Source organism: Chelonia mydas, chromosome 6, assembly GCF_015237465.2.
Source record: "Chelonia mydas isolate rCheMyd1 chromosome 6, rCheMyd1.pri.v2, whole genome shotgun sequence".
NCBI lineage: Eukaryota > Metazoa > Chordata > Testudines > Cheloniidae > Chelonia > Chelonia mydas.
This window is the reverse complement of record NC_051246.2, coordinates 88,125,107-88,148,094: the sequence shown is the minus strand read 5'-3', so window position 1 is coordinate 88,148,094 and position 22,988 is coordinate 88,125,107. Positions and strand designations below refer to the sequence as shown.

General features: G+C 41.9%; 1 protein-coding gene and 1 long non-coding RNA gene across 2 annotated transcripts; one reads left to right on the top strand and one right to left on the bottom strand.

Moving 5' to 3' along the window:
• Positions 1-543: 543 nt before the first annotated feature.
• LOC122466202 lies at positions 544-17,349 on the bottom strand. The gene is made up of 4 exons (XR_006291550.1): positions 17,222-17,349; positions 6,977-7,425; positions 4,140-4,330; positions 544-945 (listed from the first exon to the last, which is right to left on the bottom strand). It is a non-coding gene; the product is annotated as an uncharacterized LOC122466202 (long non-coding RNA).
• NKX2-1 (NK2 homeobox 1) lies at positions 17,350-22,527 on the top strand. The gene is made up of 2 exons (XM_007065248.3): positions 17,350-17,867; positions 19,099-22,527. The coding sequence occupies exons 1-2, from the start codon at positions 17,501-17,503 to the stop codon at positions 19,767-19,769; spliced, it is 1,038 nt and encodes a 345-aa protein (XP_007065310.1). The 5' UTR covers positions 17,350-17,500; the 3' UTR covers positions 19,770-22,527.
• The last annotated feature ends 461 nt before the right edge of the window (positions 22,528-22,988 follow it).

Here is a 22,988-nt window from a genome sequence, read left to right as displayed (position 1 = left end):
TAATAACTCATCAGGACCAGATGGTATTCACCCAAGAGTTCTGAAGGAACTCAAATATGAAATTGCAGAACTACTAACTGTGTTATGTTTCAGAGTAGCAGCAATGTTAGTCTGTATCCGCAAAAAGATCAGGAGTACTTGTGGCACCTTAGAGACTAACAAATTTATTTGAACATAAGCTTTCATGGGCTATAGCCCACTTCATCGGATGCATGCAGTGTAAAATACAGTAGGACGATTTTATATACACAGAGAACATGAAACAATGGGTGTTACCATACACGCTATAACAAGAGTGATCCGTTAAGGTGAGCTATTACCAGCAGGAGAGAAAAAAAAACCTTTTGTAGCGATAATCAAGATGGGCCATTTCCAGCGGTTGACAAGAACGTGTAAGGAAAGGGGCGGAGGGAGAAATAGTTCTATTTTGTGTAATGACACATCCACTCCCAGTCTTTATTCAAGCGTAATTTAATGGTGTCCAGTTTGCAAATTAATTCCAATTCAGCAGTCTCTCATTGGAGTCTGTTTTTGAAGTTTTTTTGTTGTAATATTGCGACTTTTAGGTCTGTGTTATGTAACCTAACACTTAAATCAGCCTCTGTACCACATGACTGGTGGACAGCTAATGTAACACTGATTTTTAAAAAAGGCTCTAGAGGTGATCATGGTAATTATAGGCTGGTAACCCTAACTTCAGTGTGAGGCAAATTGGTTGAAACTATAATAAAGAACAGAATCATCAGACACATAGATGAACACAATATGCTGGGGAAGATTCAACACACCTTTCATGCCTTCTTTAAGGAATGTGGATCAGAGTGATCCAGTAGATACAGTGTACTTGGACTTTCAGAATGTCTTTGCAATGGTCCCTCACCAAATGCTCTTAAGTAAAGTAGACAGTCATGAGATAAGAGGGAAGGTTCTCTCATGGATCAGTAACTGGTTAAAAGATAGAAAGCAAAAGGCAGGAATAAATAGTCAGTTTTCACAGTGGAGAAAGCTAAATAGCGAGTCCCCCCAAGGATCTGTACTTGGACCAGTGCTGTTCAACATATTCACAAATGATCTGCAGAAAGGGGTAAACAGTGATGTGGCAATGTTTGCAGCTGATACAAACTATCTTGAGTAATTTAAGTCCGAAGCTGACTGTGAAGAGTTACAGAGACATCTCACAAAACTGAGTGAGTGGGCAACAAAAGGCAGATGAAATTCAATAAATGCAAAATAATGTACATTGGAAAACATAACCCCAACTGTACATACAAAATCATGGGGCCTAAATTAGCTGTTACTACTCAAGAAAGATCTTGGAGTCATTGCAGTTAGTTCTCAGAAAACATCTGCTCAAAGTACAGAGAAGGGCAATAAAAATTATTAGGAGCATGGAACAGCTTCCATACAAGGAGAAATGTAAAAGACTGGGACTGTTCAGCTTAGAAAAAAGATGACTAAGGGGGGATACAATAGAGATCTATAAAATCATGATTGGTAGAGAAAGTGAACAGGGAAGCGTTATTTACCCCTTCATATCACACAATGAAATTAATAGGCAGCAGGTTTAAAACAAACACAAAGAAGTACTTCTTCACACAATGCATGGTCAACCTGTGGAACTCATTGCCAGGGCATGTTGAAAAGGCCAGATATATTTCTGGGTTCAAAAAAGAATTAGATAAGTTCATGGGGGATAGGGGCCATCAATGGCTTTTAGCCTAGATGGTCAGGGATGCAACCCCATGCTCTAGGTATCCCTAAACCTCTGACTGCCAGAAGCTGGGGCTGGACAACAGGGGATGGATCACTAGATAAATTGCCCTGTTCTGTTAATTACCTCTGAAGCATCTGGTACAAGGCACTGTTGGAAGACAGGATACTGAGCTAAATGGGCCATTGGTCTGACTCAGTATGGCTGTTCTTATTTTCTTATTAATTTTTTCTTATTTTCTTAATAAGAGGTATAAATACACATAAATGCATTGTGTTTTGGAGGATAAATAGTATTGAATACTAATTAGAAAAATCATCCACCAGACCACAGTGCTTTGTTTTAAATAGGCGTACAGCAGCCTCTTTAAAAGGAAAGGAAGCAATTCTTGCAAATAGTGAGTTCGCCATCTGCGCAGAAGAGGGCTGAAAACTGAACATTATTTCCTAGGTAGCCAAGAAAACAAATCATACATAAGAATTCAGACCTCTGCCCACCTCTGGAGGGGAAAGCTAATGGAAACAACACCTCATCGGGGACATTACTGTGCATCATAACCTATCAGTGACCCTGAGGGAAATGAAACTGAACAGGAACAGAGCTGCATGCAAGACAGGCACTGCCATTTTCATCTCTGAGCCATCACGAAAACAGTCTAATTAGATATAAAGAAAAGCAAAATAAATAAACATAGGGAAATATTTTCAACCTGCATAAAGAAATCATGAGTAAAGAGAAACAAAGGGAAAGTCATTTGTTTATGGCCATTTGCAATAAATACAGGGTGTTCGATAAATAATTCAGACAAGGAAAAATGAGAGAAATCAACCCAAAGGACTGCATGTTCAGCTAGGTGTCGTCCTTTGGAAGGAACAAGTCACAGAAAGCATTGTATAAAGAGTTCATTAAACAGTTCCTCCAGAAGTCAGAGTTCTCAAGCAACTAACTGGTAAAGCCTTCCAATCTTCTTTCTCACCCATTTTGTCCTGTCCGGACTGTATTTGTCTGAAATGGCTGATCATTCTAATTCATGGTTGTGTATGATCCTCTACGGCATGTTTCTTTTGTAGTGAAGTGGGGTGGGGATGTATGTAATATTTTTCTGTTACCTCAATGTGATGTTTCTGGGTGGCACTGTTGTTGGTCCCTAACAGAATGGAGCATTCGTATTCCACAAATACACATTTTATTATAACAGAACCAAAATGCATTTAAAAAAAACCATATGAATACATTATGGGTTTTTTTCAGGGCAAGCATCAGAGGCTGGGTGACAAATCTTGCTTTTTTGAAGTCACATGCCCTGCCCATTGCCCGTTCTAGCTGAGCCCTGGACAGAGTGTAGGGGAAGGCAAATCTTCTCTGCAGGCCAAGATGTGGCTTCCTAGTAATCCTGTGAAGACTATGCTAATGTTGGAGTAGGTTCCCCAGCCCTATAAGCAGCCTCCGTGGGAAGGAGGATGGGAAGATTCATGCAGATGTGGATCCCTTGGCTCACCCTGCCCCTTCTCACCTATGTCCCTTTTCCATCAGCCCCCTATGCACTGAAGGCAGGTGGCTCTCAGAGACTGATCTGTATTTAACATGGAGTTGCACTCTCTATCCACATTGCACCCCGCCAAATCCCACTTCCATAGGCAGCAAAACTGCACTGGCTCTGCTGTTAAGGGAGTACATGCAACCAAATAGGCAGGGGAAAGTCTTGCCCCTAAAGGGCATAAACTTATTCATCCTTCAACAAAATATCTGTTTTCAGAGGGGAGCCCTAGAAAAATGAGACCTGACCTACATAAGTCTTAATACAAACATCTGAAGGGGGTCAACCAAACTGAACTTTGGGGGAGGGAAGGTCTCACGGTTAAAAGATAGGAGCAATACTTGAGAGACCAGGATTTACTCTATTCCTCTCCCACATATTTCTCACATGACCTTGGGCAAGTCACTTATATGGCTACCTCACAGGGGTGCTGTGAAACTAAATTCATTAATATTCGTAAAATGCTCTCAGATCCTGGAATAGAAGGTGATGTGTAAGTGAAAAGTACTATTGTTATACATTATTATAACTCACAATGGGCCAGATCCTTGGTCCTCCTCCATCTGACTACTTGGCAAAGCAACTGGAAATCTGCATTAATGGGGCTGCTAGGGATTCCTCTCATGTAGGGAAATCACTGGGTGCCATACAGCTGGCACAGCCATCTCTACCCTCCCAAAGTTATGCCAGAGGCTGAACCAGCTGCAGGATCAGGGGAGTGGAAAAGGGGCTTAGAGGAACCTTCCCTCTCCTTAGGCCCTGTGCCACGTGCAGCTTGACTTGACACAAGGTACTGTACAATGATCAAATCTGGCTCAACAGACATAAGCACCATTAGCTCAGGTTTCTACCCAATCTGTTCATCCAGTGATAATACATCAACAAGTTCACCTGAGGTACTTGCTTGCTTCTGAAGACAACTTTATTCCAAGTAATGTTGTAAATTATTTATTCTGGATCCAGCTGTGGAAACCAATGCATATATAATTACTGATGTAGGTGGCAGTCAATCTTGTCCTTCCATACTCCAATGCAGGACAGTATCTCATTGTATTACCTCAGCAGCCTTCATTGCCTGGAATCTGAAACAAGCAAGATACATAAAATAGTGGGGAAGCAGGTAATTACAAGATAATGAAACTTAAAAACTATACAAAAGGAAAAAAATACATTAATGGGCTATTACAATGGGTAAACTAGCTCTATAAAGATAGCTAACCTTCTTCAGAATAAGAATTTCGAATACAGACTAACACGGCCGCTACTCTGTACACTGAACTTGTAATCTGAATGAACCCAACTATACAATTCGCTTTTTTTGAATACATATAACATGCTTTCATTTATTATAGGGCACAGCTGAGTGAAATTTTTCATTTTATTATCTCCAATATCCAAAGTAATTAAAAAGGTAGTCCTGCAACATGGAGCCTTTTTGGACTGGAATGCTAATAATGACTACTATCTGGGTGTACAAAAAATATACCTGTCAATGAAGGCATGTTGTCATTCTAATGGATTTCCCCCCACAATTCTAAAGTGCTATTCTACTTGGAAGAGTGATATTTATTTCTCCTCAGTGACTTCTACTTTGCATTTGTTCAGTTTTCAATAAAAATATGTTTTTTTTCTAACTGCCAATCCTTCAAACACAATTTGAGATTGGAAAGCCAAGCTGCATTCTTTCTTTCCTGCTCATCAACACCACTATTAAAGATTCTGCAAGCCATAATCTGTCTTCCATTACATCTATGAAACACCTTTGTCAACACTCAGTTGGAAGGGATTGGTGCTACAATTAGAACTCAGTTAACAATTCTGTTGTGATGTACATGCTGGAAAAGAATCCAGCTCACTCTCTCGTATGACATCTGTGTTCTGTACTGATAGCAGGAATAAAAACTTATTTTTGCCATTAAAATAAGCAGATAGGTCTCTGAATGGGAAGCAGATTTATGGAGTAAGATGATGATGCTAATTTACAAAATTATTTTTCAGAATAGAACTGTACTTTGACTAAGAAAAAAAAATCTAACTCCTTGTCTTGGGGCCCGAGAAGGAAATAGGCTTTACAACAGAGTTCTGCAATATTCGGTGATTTCTCTTCCCAGGGATTTATCTGAACATTTGCTCCAGCTTCCATTTATGTGGGTACACACCTGGAATTTCACTTCATAGTACTCTATTTTGGCATGTTCTCTTCATCTTCGCAGTGTCTGAGTTCATTTAGTTCATTTTTTCAGTTGAATACTTTTTTAAATGTTCACTTCATTTTTTTTCTGTCCATTCTTCTTACATCTCAGACACCATGCTCACCCACCCTAGTAATAAGCATGGCACAAATGCCTACAAAAATAAGACAGACAGACATCTCTCCTTTCTCTTCAAACCACTTTTCTGATTCTACCTTGGTCTTCAGTGTATTTCTTTTCCCTTCAGTATTCTCTCTCTTCAGAACAGCTGGTGCTTGCACCTCTGAAAGTCAGACAACATTCATTCAGGTGCCTAAAGACAGATGGAGATGTCTAACTTTAGGCATTTGCATTTGAAAATATAGGCCTTTAATTTTTAGCTAATTGGAAGCCTGTATTCTCTAGGTATGAAAAGCTGTTTTGGTCTTCCAAATCTATCTACTGAAACTGAGGACAACTGACATCATTAGCGCTGATTTCTAACCAGGAAGGTAGCTGGTATATCCCAAACAGGTATCGTGAGCACAAGTTTCCTCTTTTACAAAGTTATAGATGGCAGCAAGTAGTGTTTAGCAAATGGAGCTTTCCTAGTTCCCCTAGTTCTTTGGTGGAAACAGATTAATTTGTTTTTCTGTCAATTACTTAAATCAACACCAAGCCAGTAGAAATAGCCAAAAAATAAAAACAAACACGGTATATGCAGAAATTGATTGGATACACAAAATAACCAAAACTGGCTCATAAATTATGGATTACGTGCTATTGTAGGATGTGCCCCCAGGTGGATGAATATAATGTGTACTATATTACAAGATACTGGTAAAAAAACTGAAGGCCACAGCTAGTTAAATGGCATGTGTACTTTTGCTTATGACTAGTACCTACCTACCTATATGAGTGGAATGTAGCTAAACCTACCAGCACTGTTTCAGGAAATCAGAACTAGTTGGTTCAGTTCACTGGATTTGCAACCCCTGAATTTCTAATTTATTCAAACCTAAAGGCTCCAAGTGCAACGTCACACTAACACTGTAATGTAATATATGCCAATTTCATAATGCTGCAGATGCCGGATTCTCACAGTGTTGGCCTGCAACCAGCTAATTGAGAGAGTGATCAGGAAGGGGGAAAGGGAGAAGATTCAACAGGGGCAGAGGAGAAGGCAGTACCAACCATGAAGAGGCGGAAAATCTGTGGAAGAGAAAAACAACAGAGAATGGAGCAGATGGGACTAACACAAACCACAGAAAGGGACAAAGAGGAAGGGAAAGAGGTGAGAAGACAATAGAAAAGACGGATGAAGGAAAAACAGAACATGGAGATGTAAAGGATGAAGAAAAAAGGGACAGAGAGAAGAACAAAGTGGGCAGAGACAATGGAATAAACAGAGGAATAAGGGGGGATACCAGTGTGACAACAAAGACCAAGAGGAAAGGAGATGCTAGTTCAGTTTATGTATAGAAACAGGGGAAAAGAGACCAGGGTTCATTTCAGAGATATGTTGAAGCAGGACAGCATCCCACTTTAACCCCTTACCTTAGGTCAAATCAGTTGATTTTCTCCCACCACTCTTGTTATTCTCCAACGCCTTCATTCCTGGTGGCAGTGTTTCTTGTCAGAGGCCATTAAGAGGCACTGTGTCTCATGGAATAAATTTTCTTTGTCATTCTGTTCTTGTGTCTCTACTGCCTGGATTTTCTGTTTTCATTTCCTCCTATATTGTCTTTGATCTCTTCTCTCCCTATTTTCATGGTAAATTTTGAATAATGTAGAGGAACTAGGGTAACAGTGTCACAAGTCATTGAAAGTGTGGCAAAAATTATGAAAATTGCCACCTCTTCTTTTCTTTCAGCTAGTTGCCAAGTACTACCTTGGAGGTCTATTGGGTAGAGCTCCAGTCTGACTCCACCTGTCCAAATCTTTGAGTCTGACCACATTCCCCCACTCCTTCCTCTCCAAACTCTCCATCTGTGAGAAGTGATGTCCTTGTGGTATGAGATAGAGAAGACAACAGGAGATAAATTAAGACATGAAACGGCAGATTCACCAAAACACTCTAGAGAACTTTGCACCACTTTGACAATGCAAAGCAGCTGTAAACCCAGGTTTATCAGCCAGTTAAGCCAGGTTTATGGCTGTTTACTGTCATTGGATATGCGCAAAGAAGCCAAAGTCTACCAGTGATTTTAGACCTAAATCTTTATTCTACTAAAACCCCACAGAAGGAATTGCTTTCTTTGTTGACAATGTCTGCTCTGCACCCTAAAACTCTACCCAGGATTTCTAATCAAAGTTCATCAGACTGGCATCCATTCCATTATGCCACCTATTCCCTCCCTCACTACTAGCACAATGAAACTCTAAAATGTCAAACGTCATGGACATTTTTAAAATAAAACATCATAATTCTGGAATTCATGACTCCATCCTTATTCATCATGCTCTCCTCAAACACTCAAACAATCCCACTAGCCCCCCAAGTCAGTATTTAACATTTATTTTTTACTCAGAATGAGTCATGCTAATATTGTTTTTGCAATGAATTTCCTGTTTTAAAATGAGAAAACAAAACAAGGGTGGTATTTGGAGAGAGAGGTGAGATCTTTCTAAAAATTCTACAATATAGAATATAACTTATAACAATCTTAATGTGTTAAACTTCTGAGACATACAAGCAGGAAAAAGCTATACATAGTGACTTAGCAGAAAATCAATCTTCAGGACAGACTTCCACAGAGAATCCAAAACTAATCATAAAATGCCTCTATAGTAGGGTTTTTGGAAGTTGCCCACAGGGAGAAAAACTCACGGAAATGAGCTCATACCAAGATTATACAACGTTAAGAGGTTACTGCTTAAAATGACTTGATTTACTAAGAAGGGAGATTAAGAGGGGACAAGATGAACTACTATAAATAACCTGCTTTGGGAGCAGGCCTGTCCTTCAAAATTCAGTTCAGTGGGCCATATTCTTCTTCCTATCTGACAGGAACAATAATCCAGCAGATCCAGTATATTTGAGTCATGCAACCACTTTACAAATTTGCTCTGATTAACTAAATGTCAGCCGCTGGAAAATGCCAATGCTTGTGCTAGGATGTTGGAGGATACGCAGAGTAACAGAGAAACATGGCCACCATATTACCCCTAGAGTCGATCCCTATTACAGGGTACTCGTGAGAGGAGCTGGAAGGGTCATATTTTATAATTCACCCACCTCTATTTATAGTATAGACTAAAGAGGTTCTGCTCTCATATAAGCTTGCAGAGACTTGACCACATGTAGGTCCCTTTAGCATTATTTAATTAGCCATATGATCTCATCATATATCAATAGAAGAATAATCTTGAAAATATATTGTATGGTATAAACCCCTTGGAACACTGGGACTTAAAAACAGGGCCATTAGTGTACAAGCAGTTGAACTTCTATAAAGAGGAATTTATTTGTTACCAGAGTGTTGTGTCTCTCTCTATACATCAATAGTCAGTTAACAGAAAATGTGCCAGGAGATGGCGCTCAAGAATATGTAGCATTGTTTAGGGGTCAGGTAGTAGAACCAAAAAAATTTCATTCTTTCTGGACACTGCAAACGGATTCCTTTTATGGAAGCACTTTACATAAGTTTTGAACAGTACCCATCAGTTCTTCTAGCAAGAGCGAGGGCATAATCTTTCCAGGAGAGAGGACCTCTTCAAGTGAAAGAGGACCTCTGAAGTGTCCCCAAAAGACCTTCTGGGTCTCTGAAATGGCCTGTTTGCCCATGAGACCACCAGTTCCCACTTCACCATTAACTGAACAGCAGAAGATCCTAGCATATGGCTGTCTCTGATTATATCATATGTACATTCAAACATGATATTTTTGAAACAGGAAAACTAAACAAAAAAGCTTTTTTTGTATTAATTCTCACTTAAGTAATAAGCCCCCAGCATAGTGGCCCACATTGCCAGCTCAGTGGGTATAGGCAGTGACTCAGGTAGGTCTCATTCCTTACCAAGCCTTATCCCACTGGTAAGGACTACTGTGAAAAGTGCTATAAGACCTACCACTTAGGGAGGGGGAGATGCATTCTGTCATGTCATGGTGGGAACTAAGGGGAAAGCAAGGAAATCCACTCCTAGGCAGGAGAGGTTTTAAACAGTATATTTTTGCCACATGGATTTACCAAGAGCACATTTTGAGAATATTTTACTGGTTTGCGGAAATGAACATTGGAAACAAAGTATAAATGGTCATAGATTAACAACCTCCTCCTTCTCTTGATCCCTGATATTTTTCAGGGGAGGAAAAGACCAGATATTTTATGTACCTGATACTTTTCAGGGGAGGAAAAGACTTATCTCTGGTTTGGAAACTGAGCTATTTGAATGAAGGAGAGTTGAAAATAGAAAACGAAGGCCAACCAAATTAAAAGGAGCTAATCCTTTCCTATAGATCTGGAGAAATATCCAGATGGAGCAATGCAGAGTGTAGACTATTATCATGATACATAAGAACTGGTCAAAATTGCTTCACGGTTTTTATCCTGAGCCACAATTTGTTTAAGGAGAATTTAAATAAAAAATCATCCTCAATGAAACAGGGGCGCTGCAACAATTTTTCTGGTGGGGGGTGCTGAGAGCCATTGAACCAAACTGTAAATCCTGTATATAATGGAAACCACTTCAAGCCAGAGTGTACCGCAGTACCCCCTAGTTCCAGCACCTATGCAATGAAATGTATTTGAGTAACGGTCAAGCTAGGCCTCTGCCTTCCTGTCTCCGGAGTGAGGCGGTTCTCACGGTGGCCCGTAGAGGCTGTTGTAGATCGCATCAATTTTAAGCGCCCAAGGGAAGTAGATAGTCCTACTACATCTTTCTCTGCGCAGGTCGGAAAAGCCCAGCATCCTCCAAATCGCATTGAATCCTCTTGAGCACAAATGCACCGTCCGTCCTTAACATGACTGTGCTTACCACAAAAACTACTTTCAGATACAAGGGCGCAGTGGGAGATCTCTGAGCTTTCCCTCTGAATTAAAGCTCCCTGAGGATCATAGCCCAAGCAACTCTTTGCTGGGGATGGCAGGGAAGAATTCAGGGCAAATTACTGGAGAGCTTTTGCTTGATTGTTCAGAAGGAAATTATAACACGGCAACAGTGAATGAGTCCTTTGGTCGGCTCCAGCATTCTTTTCGTCTGAGATGACAAGTTTCGCATGGGATCCATGTAAGGTTGGTGGGGAGTCGCAGATCTGATAAATGTAATTCATGCTTTAGCTAGAAGCGTTCTTTGAAACAAAGCAAGGAGTTCAGTGTGATTATAGGTCAGCAGGCAACAGCTCTGAAGGTGGATCACAATACCTAAACGACAGGTGTTTGAAGGAACATTGGCAGGTCTAATTTGGCCTCCGTTTTAGTTTGTGTTACAAAAAAAATCAAGTTCCGCAACCACAAGATCAATAGAAATATTCCTATTATCGGATTATAAAATGTCAGTGGAAAGAGACTTTTCTGAATGATCAAACATTCCCGTTTCTGAAAGTGCCTGCCACCCAGCCATTGCAGCAGCCAGCGAGTGCACGCCAGCTGGGGAGCGAAATTAGCACGACACACAAATAATAGTGAACAGTGACATCTGACTGAAAATAAGAAGTCGTTTGCGTTGTCCCAGCTGAGTAAAGTGCGAAGCGGAAACTGTGCAGCGCCCAGGGACAACAGACATCGGATTGTTTTCATTCTTTCCGTTTTAAATAGGTGTTATTGGGGGTACAAGAAAGGCACTTTCTGTTAATATACAGACTTTTCAACCTCAGCATCCGTACAATAAATGCAGAACGTATTGTCTAGTTTTTAAACGTAATCATATTTGAAGTCAAATACTTTCGGTAACTGAAGAGAAGAAAATATATTTTTAAATTATAAAACCAAAACTTGCTCACATTATATGTAACCAATAGGACTATTTGCCGGAGCAAGGCGAATAAGTTTAGCCTCTGAGTCTTGGGGGAAGAAACAGTCAAACGGGCAAGGTCTCTTTTCCCCCTCCCCCACTGCCCTCCATATTCACAAGCTTAATTAAAATCGGTGGAGAACTGTAACCAAAAAACAGACACACAAATACACAAGTAAATCATTTTGGTCCTGCGCCTTCTCTCTTTCATTCACTCACTTCTAAAAGCAAATATATACCTATTGGCAACTTTCTCCCTTGGTTTTCATCCTAAACCTAACTGCTGAAACATAATCCATTTGGGAGCTTTGTCCCAGCGGGCCTGGGAGGTTTTGTATCCGAGTTTTAATCCACCGCGGCTCTAAAATGTTTAGTGGCCTAACAAATCTAATTAACATTACTGTTCGGCCGGGGGGGGGGGGGGAGGGGGAGAGACTCTCCTTCACTCTCTGCTCAAGCTATATACTACTCCAGACTAGGGGCTGCAGGATGGCTCCCCAGAATTGCTGGCATTTGCAATGATTAGCGTGGAAATAGCTTAGGGTGGCAGTTGTAGGATTGGGGGAAATACTAATTGTTTTTTTCTGAGATGAGTTTTAAATATAGTGTGGTTGTTTTTTTTTAAAATAAAATCCTTCACAAATGCTGGCAACAGCCCCCTCCCCTAGGGTAACAATCTCCCTCGGATCCTAATGTGCCAAAGCTATCCATAAACAACTGATCTGTCCAGACTGCAAGGGGCTTCCACTCAGCCCCTGATTCTGGGTTGGCATTTCTCCCTTCCCCCTCATCGCGTGAAGTTCTCCCCCTCTCAGCAAAGTGCGTTTTAGGTAAAGCGGAGGTCAGTGTCTCCCGGGGACAATCCAGAACGGCACAGCAATGCGGCACCAGCACCCTGGCCAAATCTGTCCTAGAACAGAGGAGACTCTCGCCTATAAATGTTGCCCTCTGCATAAAATAAATGTCCCTTACAGCGGCCTCTGGGCAAATGACAAAGCCAATGACTTGGGCTTTGGGGCAGAGGATGGGCACTTTATTATAGGGTAAGCGTTACGAGGCCGAGGTGGGGAGCTCATGGAATTCTGTACCAAACACCGAGAGCGCGGTGCAAGATGAGCCGTTTGGCCAGAGCAGCTCTTGGAAAGCCCCAGGTTATCTTCGGGCCCTGCACCCAAGAGGCACTATAGAGTCCCGGCTCAAAAAGGCTCATTTTCATACACAGCCTCGGCTCCTGAGACGATGAAGTGAGGGTTTCCCTTTCATTTCCTCAGAACTCAAAACCGGGGAAATGTGGACTCGTTCACTTCAACCCACCAGACTTTCTCAGGTCCCATTGAAGTAACCAGTGGAGTGAGCATCTTCAACAGAGGGAAAGATGTAGATTTTTCCGACGGTTCCTAACGGCAGTTCCTCCCACCAGGGCAATAGATTTCAAGGGAGTATTTACAAGGTGTGTTTGTGGAAAATAACCTTTACTTACCCGGACACCCATTCATCTTACCCTTCAGGAGTAGCTGCCTGCAACGTGTGTTAAAGTGCCCTAGCAGTGTTCAGTTAGACTGCCTAAACCGCTCTATTACGGTTTCTTTTGTTTCTGCTGTCCATATTTAATTTGCTCAGACATCTGGGCTGTGGGAGGAGAAGCGGGTTATTCAATGAACAGGCAATATATTAATAGGAAGTCGCCTCTAAAGACTGGATCTGAATCTTACCTTTGTTATTAACTCTTTTAAACTAAACAAAGCTCGTTTAATGGCACTACATTATTACGCGAAAGGTAACACTACATTGTAATGATCCTTATATAGATAACGTGACATTCCATTACACGGCACAGCGCCTTATGTTGGCAGTGGTTTCGTGTTTCCACCCACTCTCTATGCTCTAAGAGTAATTATTTTTTATTCTTCTCATAGAATGTTACCTATAAGGCAAAACTCACTGTTCTACTTGCTCGTGCATTGCCTTGGGACTATCCCACCAAAGTTAACCACGTCTAAGCAATGAATCTCGCTCTAACTGAAAAACGTAAAGCGCCTTTCCTCTCTCCCAAAGGCAATGGAAACTTCACAGACGGCGTGCGCGTAAGACACTGACATCTATCATTCGCGAACAGGTTGGGAAATTGGATAAGGTGTGTCTGGTGCTTTGTAAATCACAGGGTAAATTGTACCGACCTTACACAGCCAGCAATTTTGTGGAGCCTACACAGCTGGGACTTAAGGAGGCGCCTTTGGCTTTTTCAGGTTATGATTTCAAAACCCGTTGTGAAGAAACAAGCACCCTGTCTGGAAATTGTTCGACACCCTTTTGTTGTAAGTGTGGTACTCGTCTGAGCCTGATCCACCAAAGCGTTTGAGCACGTGCTTAATGTTGAGCACTCGAGGAGTCCCATTGAAACGAGTGCTTTGCTGAATCGGCTCCTTAGTTTTCGCTGCTTCTACCTTGGCTCCGCTTGCACATGAAAAACATCTGCAGAGCGATCCAGTTTTGTTTTAAATGTTAAAAAAAGTGAAATACACCCTTCTTGATTTGACATCAAACAACGTTAGATCAGTTAAACCAGACGCCGAAACGCGCAGAAATCTTTCCCCTTCCCATGCAGAGAAATGTATGGAAATTCTGCTTTTCTCTAGCCCCTGGGTTGAATCTGCCTAGACTAGCTCATCTGATTCCCATTTGGGAGGCATGCTAGCACATATTTAAAAAGACACTGTTAAATTTGAAGAGCCCTGGGCACACTTTAAAAAGCTGCTCCTTGAGTTCCCAGCCCCCGCAATCCAGCTGATGAGGAAAGGCGCTGTGGTTATGGTGGCACCGTTTCCATTGGGATTGGCACCATTTGATTGACGAAGTCTCCCATTCTTCCACATCCTGAGTGTTATCAAACGGATTGTGTGGGGTCACAAGCTATTGAAGAACCGTCCGTGTAGCCGCAGAGAAGAGAATAAAGCATTCTGCAGACATAGGGTGCAGACGGTGGCATTCTCATGAATATGCTTCCAACAGGCGAAATGCAGTTCATCTTTCTTCTTCCTCCTCCTCCTCCTTAGCATTTCCTTTTAACTCAAGCGCTTTAGTAGACAGCCTCACCAGGTAAAAGAACACACCGCTGCCAGGCAGTTAGGTAGGATCAAACCAGGGAATTCGGAAAGGCTGGACTTCAATTGCTCTGAAGGCAGCTCTCCCAAAACAAGGTCGGAAAGGCAGTTTAAAAACAAAAACAAACTTTCCTGATAGTTGCATAGGAGACTGAACTACCCGGCTGTAATTAACCTGGGTGGCTCAGTGATAGCATTCCACTAGGATAACTCATTTTGCTAAAAAGTGTATGCAAGTCATATGATTTGCAATAAACAATCCGTGTGTGTGTGTGTGTGTGTGTAAGCTAAATTACAATGAGAAAAAGCGAGTTTTACCTTCATACATATCAGAGACGCAGGACAGATATAACAATCACATCAACTTTCCTTTCCAGGATCCAGCACAATCCACCTCCGCACTGATCGGGTTAATCTAATTGAGGAATATTTGGAGGCCATTTGACATGCATTCGTTCAAACAGGGGGACAAATAAGAATGATTAATCACAAAAGTTTTGAAAAGGAAATAATTTCAACACATTAAAAAGGCACATCTGCACCAAGACCCACTACTCTAGTGTATGTGCAGAATTATCGTCAAATAGGAAGCCCGCGCTATATTAAACGGGCAATTAGACATTACTCAGAAAGATACAGGTTCCAGTGATATTTCGTAGGAAAGACAAAATACGGAGGATTTTTAGACGTGTCATATGCATAGCTAATATCCTGAATAGAAAACATCCCCTTTCCCTACCACCAACAATAACTTTTTGCAATAATTAAACTGAGATTAATAATTGAGTGGTTTTGGAATTAGGTGTAATGTAATGTAAACTCCTTTCACAAATATATTCTTCTTGCCTGCTTGTGCTGCAGAATTTGTATTTTTCCATATACTTTTATGTCCTGTTCCGTTGCTAACGTAATAAAATACGCACGAGATTTATGTGGAAAATCCGCAAAAAAGCTTCGAATTTTTAACCGAATATTCTCATCAACGAAAGCACTGAAATAAATGTGTAAAAAATGACAGATTAAAGCAATTATCCCTTGGCAAAGCCAATGAAGGAAATGTTCCACCTAATTAGAAAGACAAGAGCGAAAGACAAGAATCTTAACAGGACGTGTCCAAAGCAGACCCATTTCTAACCAAAAGTTGTCCCTCCCTGATTAAGATGTGCTATAGGCGACACAACAGACTCACAACAAACCCCCTTTTCGGTATTAAGGCTGGAGATAACCTGGTGCCTAAAGAGGCAGTTGAACTGATTCAGAGGAACTGAGGGCCTGATTGAAAAAAAGTTCCACCGATTATATTTGTGTGGAAAAGCTCACCTCTTGCAGAGCTCTAAAGTATAATCAAGGCGCAGGCTTATACTTGAAGGGTGTTAATTCTCATACGGGAACCTACTTTCTCCTAAACCGTTTCTTGCCTACTGAATGAGAGCCTCCCAATTGAAGTAAAATGATCCTTATGTCTAATATCAAGCACAGTCACAAAGCGACTGGCCATTTATGCTGCCACTTTAGACAAAGATATTTAGTTATTCCCGGGTAGCAAGTGCACTTTTGCATTTTTAAGCAGGAACAAGCAGAGTACAAACATATTTACAAGTGCAATTATTAAATAGTTATTTGATGCTTTAAAGTCACTAGGTTAACTGCACCTTTTTGCTGCAATTTTCTTAATATTCAGATAATCCCTTTATTAAATTAGTTCCCAATCCTTTGAGCCAGTATGTTAAAATTCATGGAAGGTTTTTCGTTGCGTTCAGGAGAGACACTGATATGTGTGATTTGTAGTTACTGTAAAAGTTGGAAGATTCCTTCAAAGTCTTGGCAATAATCTGAGTCACATTAACTATTAGAGATATATATGTATTAATATGAATGGACTCTACATTTACTTAAAACTAGACAGGGCAAAATATCACAAAATTCAGGGAACCAAACCTTCATTGGCAGGATGATGGACCAGATGACCAAATAGGTCTTTTCCATCCCTAACTTCCTTGATTCATAAATAACCTTAGAAACCATCTTTAGCGGTGCCATAGGAAGCTTCTGACACCGCTCCTACTAGAAAATGACAAATGACATTTTGTTTTAAGATATTTTTCAACAATCTGTCACCTATTATTACTTTACATATTTGCAAGCAAGCTTCCATCTCTCTTCAAAGTAAAAGCTAGGCAAAACGATCTGATGATTTAATGTACAGGAACCAGACGCTGACTGTGGCGTTGCATTTGAAGACTTATTATGATATATGCCATAGAGAAACCTCCTCTGCAACGTTGTTAAAATGTAGGTGCTGTTCACTGCTTTTCTACCAGACAATCTTTTGGGCATCTCTAGGACCCTTGGTATTGTGCAATGCCCAGTGTTGGAAACGGTGCCTCAGATATGAACGTTAGCTCCTCAAACTATTCTAGGAGAGATTTCTCCCTTCAATGTTTCTTTAAACTCGAACTTAGTGGGGAAGGGGGGGGGGGGGGAGCGAGGGGAAATAAATCCCTTTGTTCCATAATGTTAAACTCTCTCTAGCCATCCCTCACAAAGGCTGAGGCTATAATGTTAGGCGTCGGAATAGAATTGTAAATCATTTCTCTTTAACTCAGCAAATTTGTCTTTACAAATGACATGAAATTCTCCACCCATAATGCTGCCACCCCAGAAGAATAAAATAAAATTACTTGTGCTCACGGGGTCTTTCAAAAAAATACATAAAAAATCCTGACAAGTAAAACTTAAAGGTGTTTACCTTGTCATCAGCATGTAAGCTAATTATCTTGGGCAAGATGTAGGCTTCTATTGTCTTGTTGCTTTAGTGCCTATGCCCCGCCTCTGGTGGCAGCCTAAAACCTGGCGTCTGGCTAAAACAAACGAAAGGCAGCCCTGAGCCTCCACTCAATCCAATTAAGGCGGACTTCGTCCACTCGGTTACGTGTACATCCAACAAGATCGGCGTTAAGGCAACACCAGAATATTTGGCAAAAAAGATTGGCCTCCCCTTCCCCCTTTTTTTTCCAGCCGCCGAATCATGTCGATGAGCCCAAAGCATACGACTCCTTTCTCAGTGTCTGACATCTTGAGTCCCTTGGAGGAAAGCTACAAGAAAGTGGGCATGGAGGGTAGCAACTTGGGGGCTCCCTTGGCAGCCTACAGGCAGTCTCAGGTTTCTCAGCCAGCAATGCAGCAGCACCCCATGGGCCACAACGGGACAGTGACTGCTGCCTACCATATGACAGCGGCAGGCGTCCCCCAACTCTCCCATACCACTATGGGGGGCTACTGCAACGGCAACCTAGGCAACATGGGCGAGCTTCCACCTTACCAGGAGACCATGCGGAACAGTGCTTCAGCCACAGGATGGTACGGGGCCAACCCGGACCCCCGTTTCTCTACAAGTAAGTGAGCCCCGCAGCCAGCGGGGAAAACTTTACGCATAGCTCTGGGAGGAAGCCTTTTCAATGAGCGACTTGGAGAAACCATGTCGGTTGCGGTACAGTGCGGGTTTTGGAGCGGGGTGGGGGTGGGGGCGAAAGACAAGGGGGGAAAGTGGCTTGAAGTCGAAACCGGGTCAGCTCAAAGAGCTGGATCGCGGCAGGGCTGTCCAGGATTGATACGATCGGTATGTTTTTCCCCCGGCTTCCCAGGCTCCTGTCCTGTTTTAGCTTTTTCTCGGTATCCCCAGTCTCTCGCTTTCCATTTCACCCCCGGCTTGTGGGTTGCTTCGCTGAGACGGAAGGTGTTGTCTGGTCCCAGTGAGCCGGCGCTCCATTGCCGAAGGAGAACCGATGGGGAAAATGCCCCACGATGGGAGCGATTTCACTGTAGGCGAGGAAACATTTGGGTGGCTGTGTCCTGGGGGTGGGGGTCCCTCTCCCCAACCCTCCTGCAATAAACAACCGTGCAGATAAGGGCGACAGAGAACGGAAACGCGGCAAACACTGTCATCAGGGCAAGGGACTCGTTTAAATAAATTCAGACACCTTCCAACCTAAATTCAGAATAATTCGCAACTAAATGGGCACATCAAGCTACTTATTGACCTGTCGTGTCTCAGCCCCCCACATGCCAGCTTAACACAGAAGGTGGTGGAAGGGGGAACTCACGTGTATTCCTTTAATACGGCTATACGGAGCGAGATGTTTCCTTCTTATGGAGAGTGGTTTGAAAGGGGTGTGAGACCCGTTTAAAGATGGAAACTTGCACTAGCTATTGTATGTTCCTAGCACTGCTTTTGTTTCGTTCTCTTCGCTATGTTCCAGCTCTCGGATAGTCCGTGTTTGCACATACTCAGTTATTGGTGAAGGTTTTGCTCCGTATGACCCCTAAGTGTTTGGAATAGCACTGGGGCTGGGGGGGGGGGGGGGAGGAGAAGCGTAAATCGTTATCAAACTGTTTCCCTGCTAGTGACACAGCGTGCGGCGGTCTACAGCCCTGCCTGGCTCGGTGGTGGGCTAGTACCAGTGCAACCGGCTTAGGTGGGGGTCGAATAGATTTTGACTGGGAAGGTGATTATTAATCAGGGAGAGGATCTTGGCTTTGGAGTCAATAGTCGAAAAGCGTGTCTCGCCCAGGCAGTCCCGTGCCGCTAACCGTGTTGTTTAAAATGTGTGATCTTCTTGATTTTAGTATCCCGCTTTATGGGGCCGTCTTCTGGAATGAACATGGGCGGCATGGGGAGCTTGAGCTCGCTGGGAGACGTTAGCAAGAGCATGGCACCTCTCCAGAGCACTCCACGCAGGAAACGCAGGGTCCTTTTCTCCCAGGCCCAGGTTTACGAGCTGGAGAGACGTTTCAAGCAGCAGAAATACCTCTCGGCTCCGGAGAGAGAGCATTTAGCCAGCATGATCCATCTCACTCCAACTCAGGTCAAAATCTGGTTTCAGAACCACCGCTACAAGATGAAACGCCAGGCCAAAGACAAAGCCGCGCAGCAGCAGATGCAACAGGACAACGGCTCTTGCCAACAGCAGCAGTCTCCCAGAAGAGTGGCGGTGCCCGTGCTTGTAAAGGATGGCAAGCCCTGCCAAGCCGGCTCCAACACACCGACGGCAGCTCTCCAGACCCATCAGCAGCAGGCAGCGGCAGCAATCACAGTGGCTACCAATGGCAACAGCCTTGGACAGCATCAGAACCACCAGCCAAACAGTGCAGGGCAGTCTCCAGACCTGGGACAGCACTCAGCCAGCCCTGCGTCTCTCCAGAGCCAGGTCTCCAGTTTGTCTCACTTAAACTCTTCTAGTTCTGACTATGGCACCGCCATGTCTTGCTCTACCTTGCTCTACGGTAGGACCTGGTGAAAGGATTTTTTTTTTTTTTTAAAGAAAGCTCTGATGCGCCCAGTCACACAAATCTCTGTCCTGGTCAAACTATTTTTTTTATTTTTTAACGAGCGGTTCTTTGAGGAACCCCTAACAGAGAGAGACAGAGAGTGACTTTTAGGTTGTTAAATGAGTATTTAATAAAAAAAATAAATCGTGGAGCAGTTGCAGAATGGAGCCCATGAGTGGTCATGGTCTGAAGGCTTGGATTTCAAATGTACACTTTGCCAGCGAATAGACCTTGCATGTAAATATAGAGATTTTCGGAGGGGAGGGGTAGGCTCCCCCCCCCCACAAAAACATTAGTGTCACCCAGAGAAAAGGAAAGGCCCCCTTTCTACTCCCCCAGCCCAGCCGCCAGGGCCCGCGGATGGAGATATTGATTCGTCACAGCTTGGCATTTTTTTCTTCCCTTACTTTTGATGTGAACCTGTAGCTGTATAATGCTGTCAAAAGTTGGACTAAACCCATAGTTTTTAGTAACCTGTATATTTTGTTGTAAAGAAAAAAAATACAATCAACCAAATCAAACCAAAACACACACCCGACCTTTTTTATGGACATTTAACGATCCGTGTAAATCCTTTGGCAGTTTGTTATTTCCGCACGTCTCCTCTTTCTGTTGTAAACTTATGTAGATATTTGGCTTAAATATAGTTCCTAAGAAGCTTCTAATAAATTATACACATTACAAATATTCTTTTTATTATTATTATTATTATTATTATTATTTCCCTTTGCTTTCCCCCGTAGGTCTCTCTCCCCACACCCGAAAACAAATGGGGATGCTAATAAATACTGACACTAAAAGCAAAAAGGCCCAAATCTTGCTCCCATTGAAGTAAATGGGGAGTTCGGCCCATTGGTTTCAATGGGAAGCAGGATCAGGCCCATGGTCTGGAGAAGTGATAAGCAAATATACGTGATAACTATATTCCTGCTTTATCTAATGAAGGAATCGAGTCCGAATTGATTAGCCAGATATCAGGGTAGGGAGCCCACAGCAGATTAGTTATTCATAGAGAAAGGAAAGTATTCCAGAAGTAGTCACTGAAATTCCAAAAGGCATTTAGGAGAAGTTAAATGTCTGAGGGTATTAGAAACAAACTAATGAGGAACCCACTGACAGGCTAGCAAATGCAACCGTTTTAAGGCGTGTCCAGTTTTAATAACTTGTACAAAGATCATTTCTACCAGGTTTTATTATGTACTTGTATTTTAAGGAAAGTACAGTCACCTTATTTATAATCAAAATAAAATGATAGTTTATTGTGTCCGGCGTCTAGTCTGAATTAACTTTCTTTATAAAAACGTATTTCATTATATCCACACACAGGCGCAAACGCATCACTTCAGTTTGTCCTGCAGCTTTCATTCTTACAAAACAGGGAGGGGAACTACTTTGCTGCGGACGCATTTCGTTTTCACGCAGATTGCTTTTGCTTTGGGGACTGGACTAGGCTGTAAAGAAACAGGTGAAGGGGGGAGGTACGTGTGTAGCTGAGAAACAGACGTGCATGTGTTAGTGATGTACACACTATAGGGATTCAAGAGAGGTACGTGTTAACTTCGGTGTAAATAGACAAAGTAGATATTGTGAAATAGTTTTTAACTGGACAATCAACAAACACATTAAATTCACAAGCTTTCTGGCCCAACATGATCCCTTTTGTGAGTGTAACTGAAAATTCTAAGTGCCCAGTGTTAACCTATCCCATCAAGGACTCCAGACCTTAATTTCCTCCAAATCCACTGCTTAGCTGTAATTTTCCCTCCGATTTTTAAATTAAAACGCTGAAATACATCTCACAATTCAAAGATCTCTGAAATCCTGAAGAATCACGAACCCAGTGCCTGTTATTTGAGAGGGAGCGAGAAAGGGAGTGGAAACAAACAAACAAATCTACAGTTTTTGTAGCAGCGCCGGAGGGCTTTATCATCTTAGTTACCCTAGTGTTACTCAGGGAGCTTGGATAAGAAAAAGGAAATAGAGTAAAAAGATTATCTGACCCTTCTGTTAAACTGGAGGACATCACGTGTGTCAGCGGGAATTTCAAGCCCCTCCATTTTTATAGTATTCCGTAGGTTGATAGAGGAAGATTATCAAATGGGATAGAACATATTTTAACGTTACTTTTTTCTCTATTAAGAATATTTATTTCAAATTTATAACTATAGGTCAAAGCTAGCATTCAGAGAGCCTAAACAGAGTGTTCGGTGCTGTCATTTAAAATAGAACTCCAGGGGAAAATTGGTTGGGATTTTTTTGAAGTGTTAAACTTCTGTTCTTAGGTCCTGGTCCAAGGGAGAGACCTGTGCTTGTTTAATATTATACATTTTTTAGTAGGTCTAGTTCCTCTCTCCCAATTTTAAAATACACACGAAAGGTGTGAAATGCTATGCTTAAATCGACAGTTCCCCTTTCTTGGGATTTATTTTAGAATCCTTCCAAAAACTGGTAATTTTCAAACTCGAGGGGAACTAGGAATAATTGGAAAATCCGAGAACTATTTTCATGGAACGGAGAAATAAAGTTGGCATGTTTAGTGTGGAACCAGCTAGCGACTTAACATAATAGACTTTGGGCAATAAATGAATTTTATTGTATCTAGACAACCTCATAAACACATATTTGGTGGTGGGCGTAATTACTGTAATGGATTATTATGTACACTGGCTTATCTTTCTTAAACTAAATTTAGTTTCGATTAAATAAACTCGTTTCCACTTTGTCTGATGTCGGCTTAGTTTAAAGTCTGTTTACTTGTTCCACAGAAAGGTGAATTCATCTCTTTATAAAGCACTAGAGACCAAGCAAACACAATTCAAACTGTATTTACATATCAATCAGGAGAAATGCAAACAAACTGCCTCTTTAACAAATTTATAGAGGTTTTTTTTTATGACACCGTATTATTAGCCTTTTATCATAGACTTCTTTGTACAGCCAGTTACGTCTTCCATTACGATCAAGATATTCCAATGACTTTTCAAAACATTTTAATCTAAAATTTCCCTTGAGCAGACTCGCGGGAATTTACCCACTGTATAGCTTTCCTAAATTAAAATACATGCTACTTTGTAAACCCTTGCCTCTTCCCGTGCCACTGATTTTCAGTCGCTTGTTAATCAATGCAGAACTCGAATAATGGGACGTTAAAAAGGCGGGGGAGGGAGAGAGAGCTAGAACAGTGATTA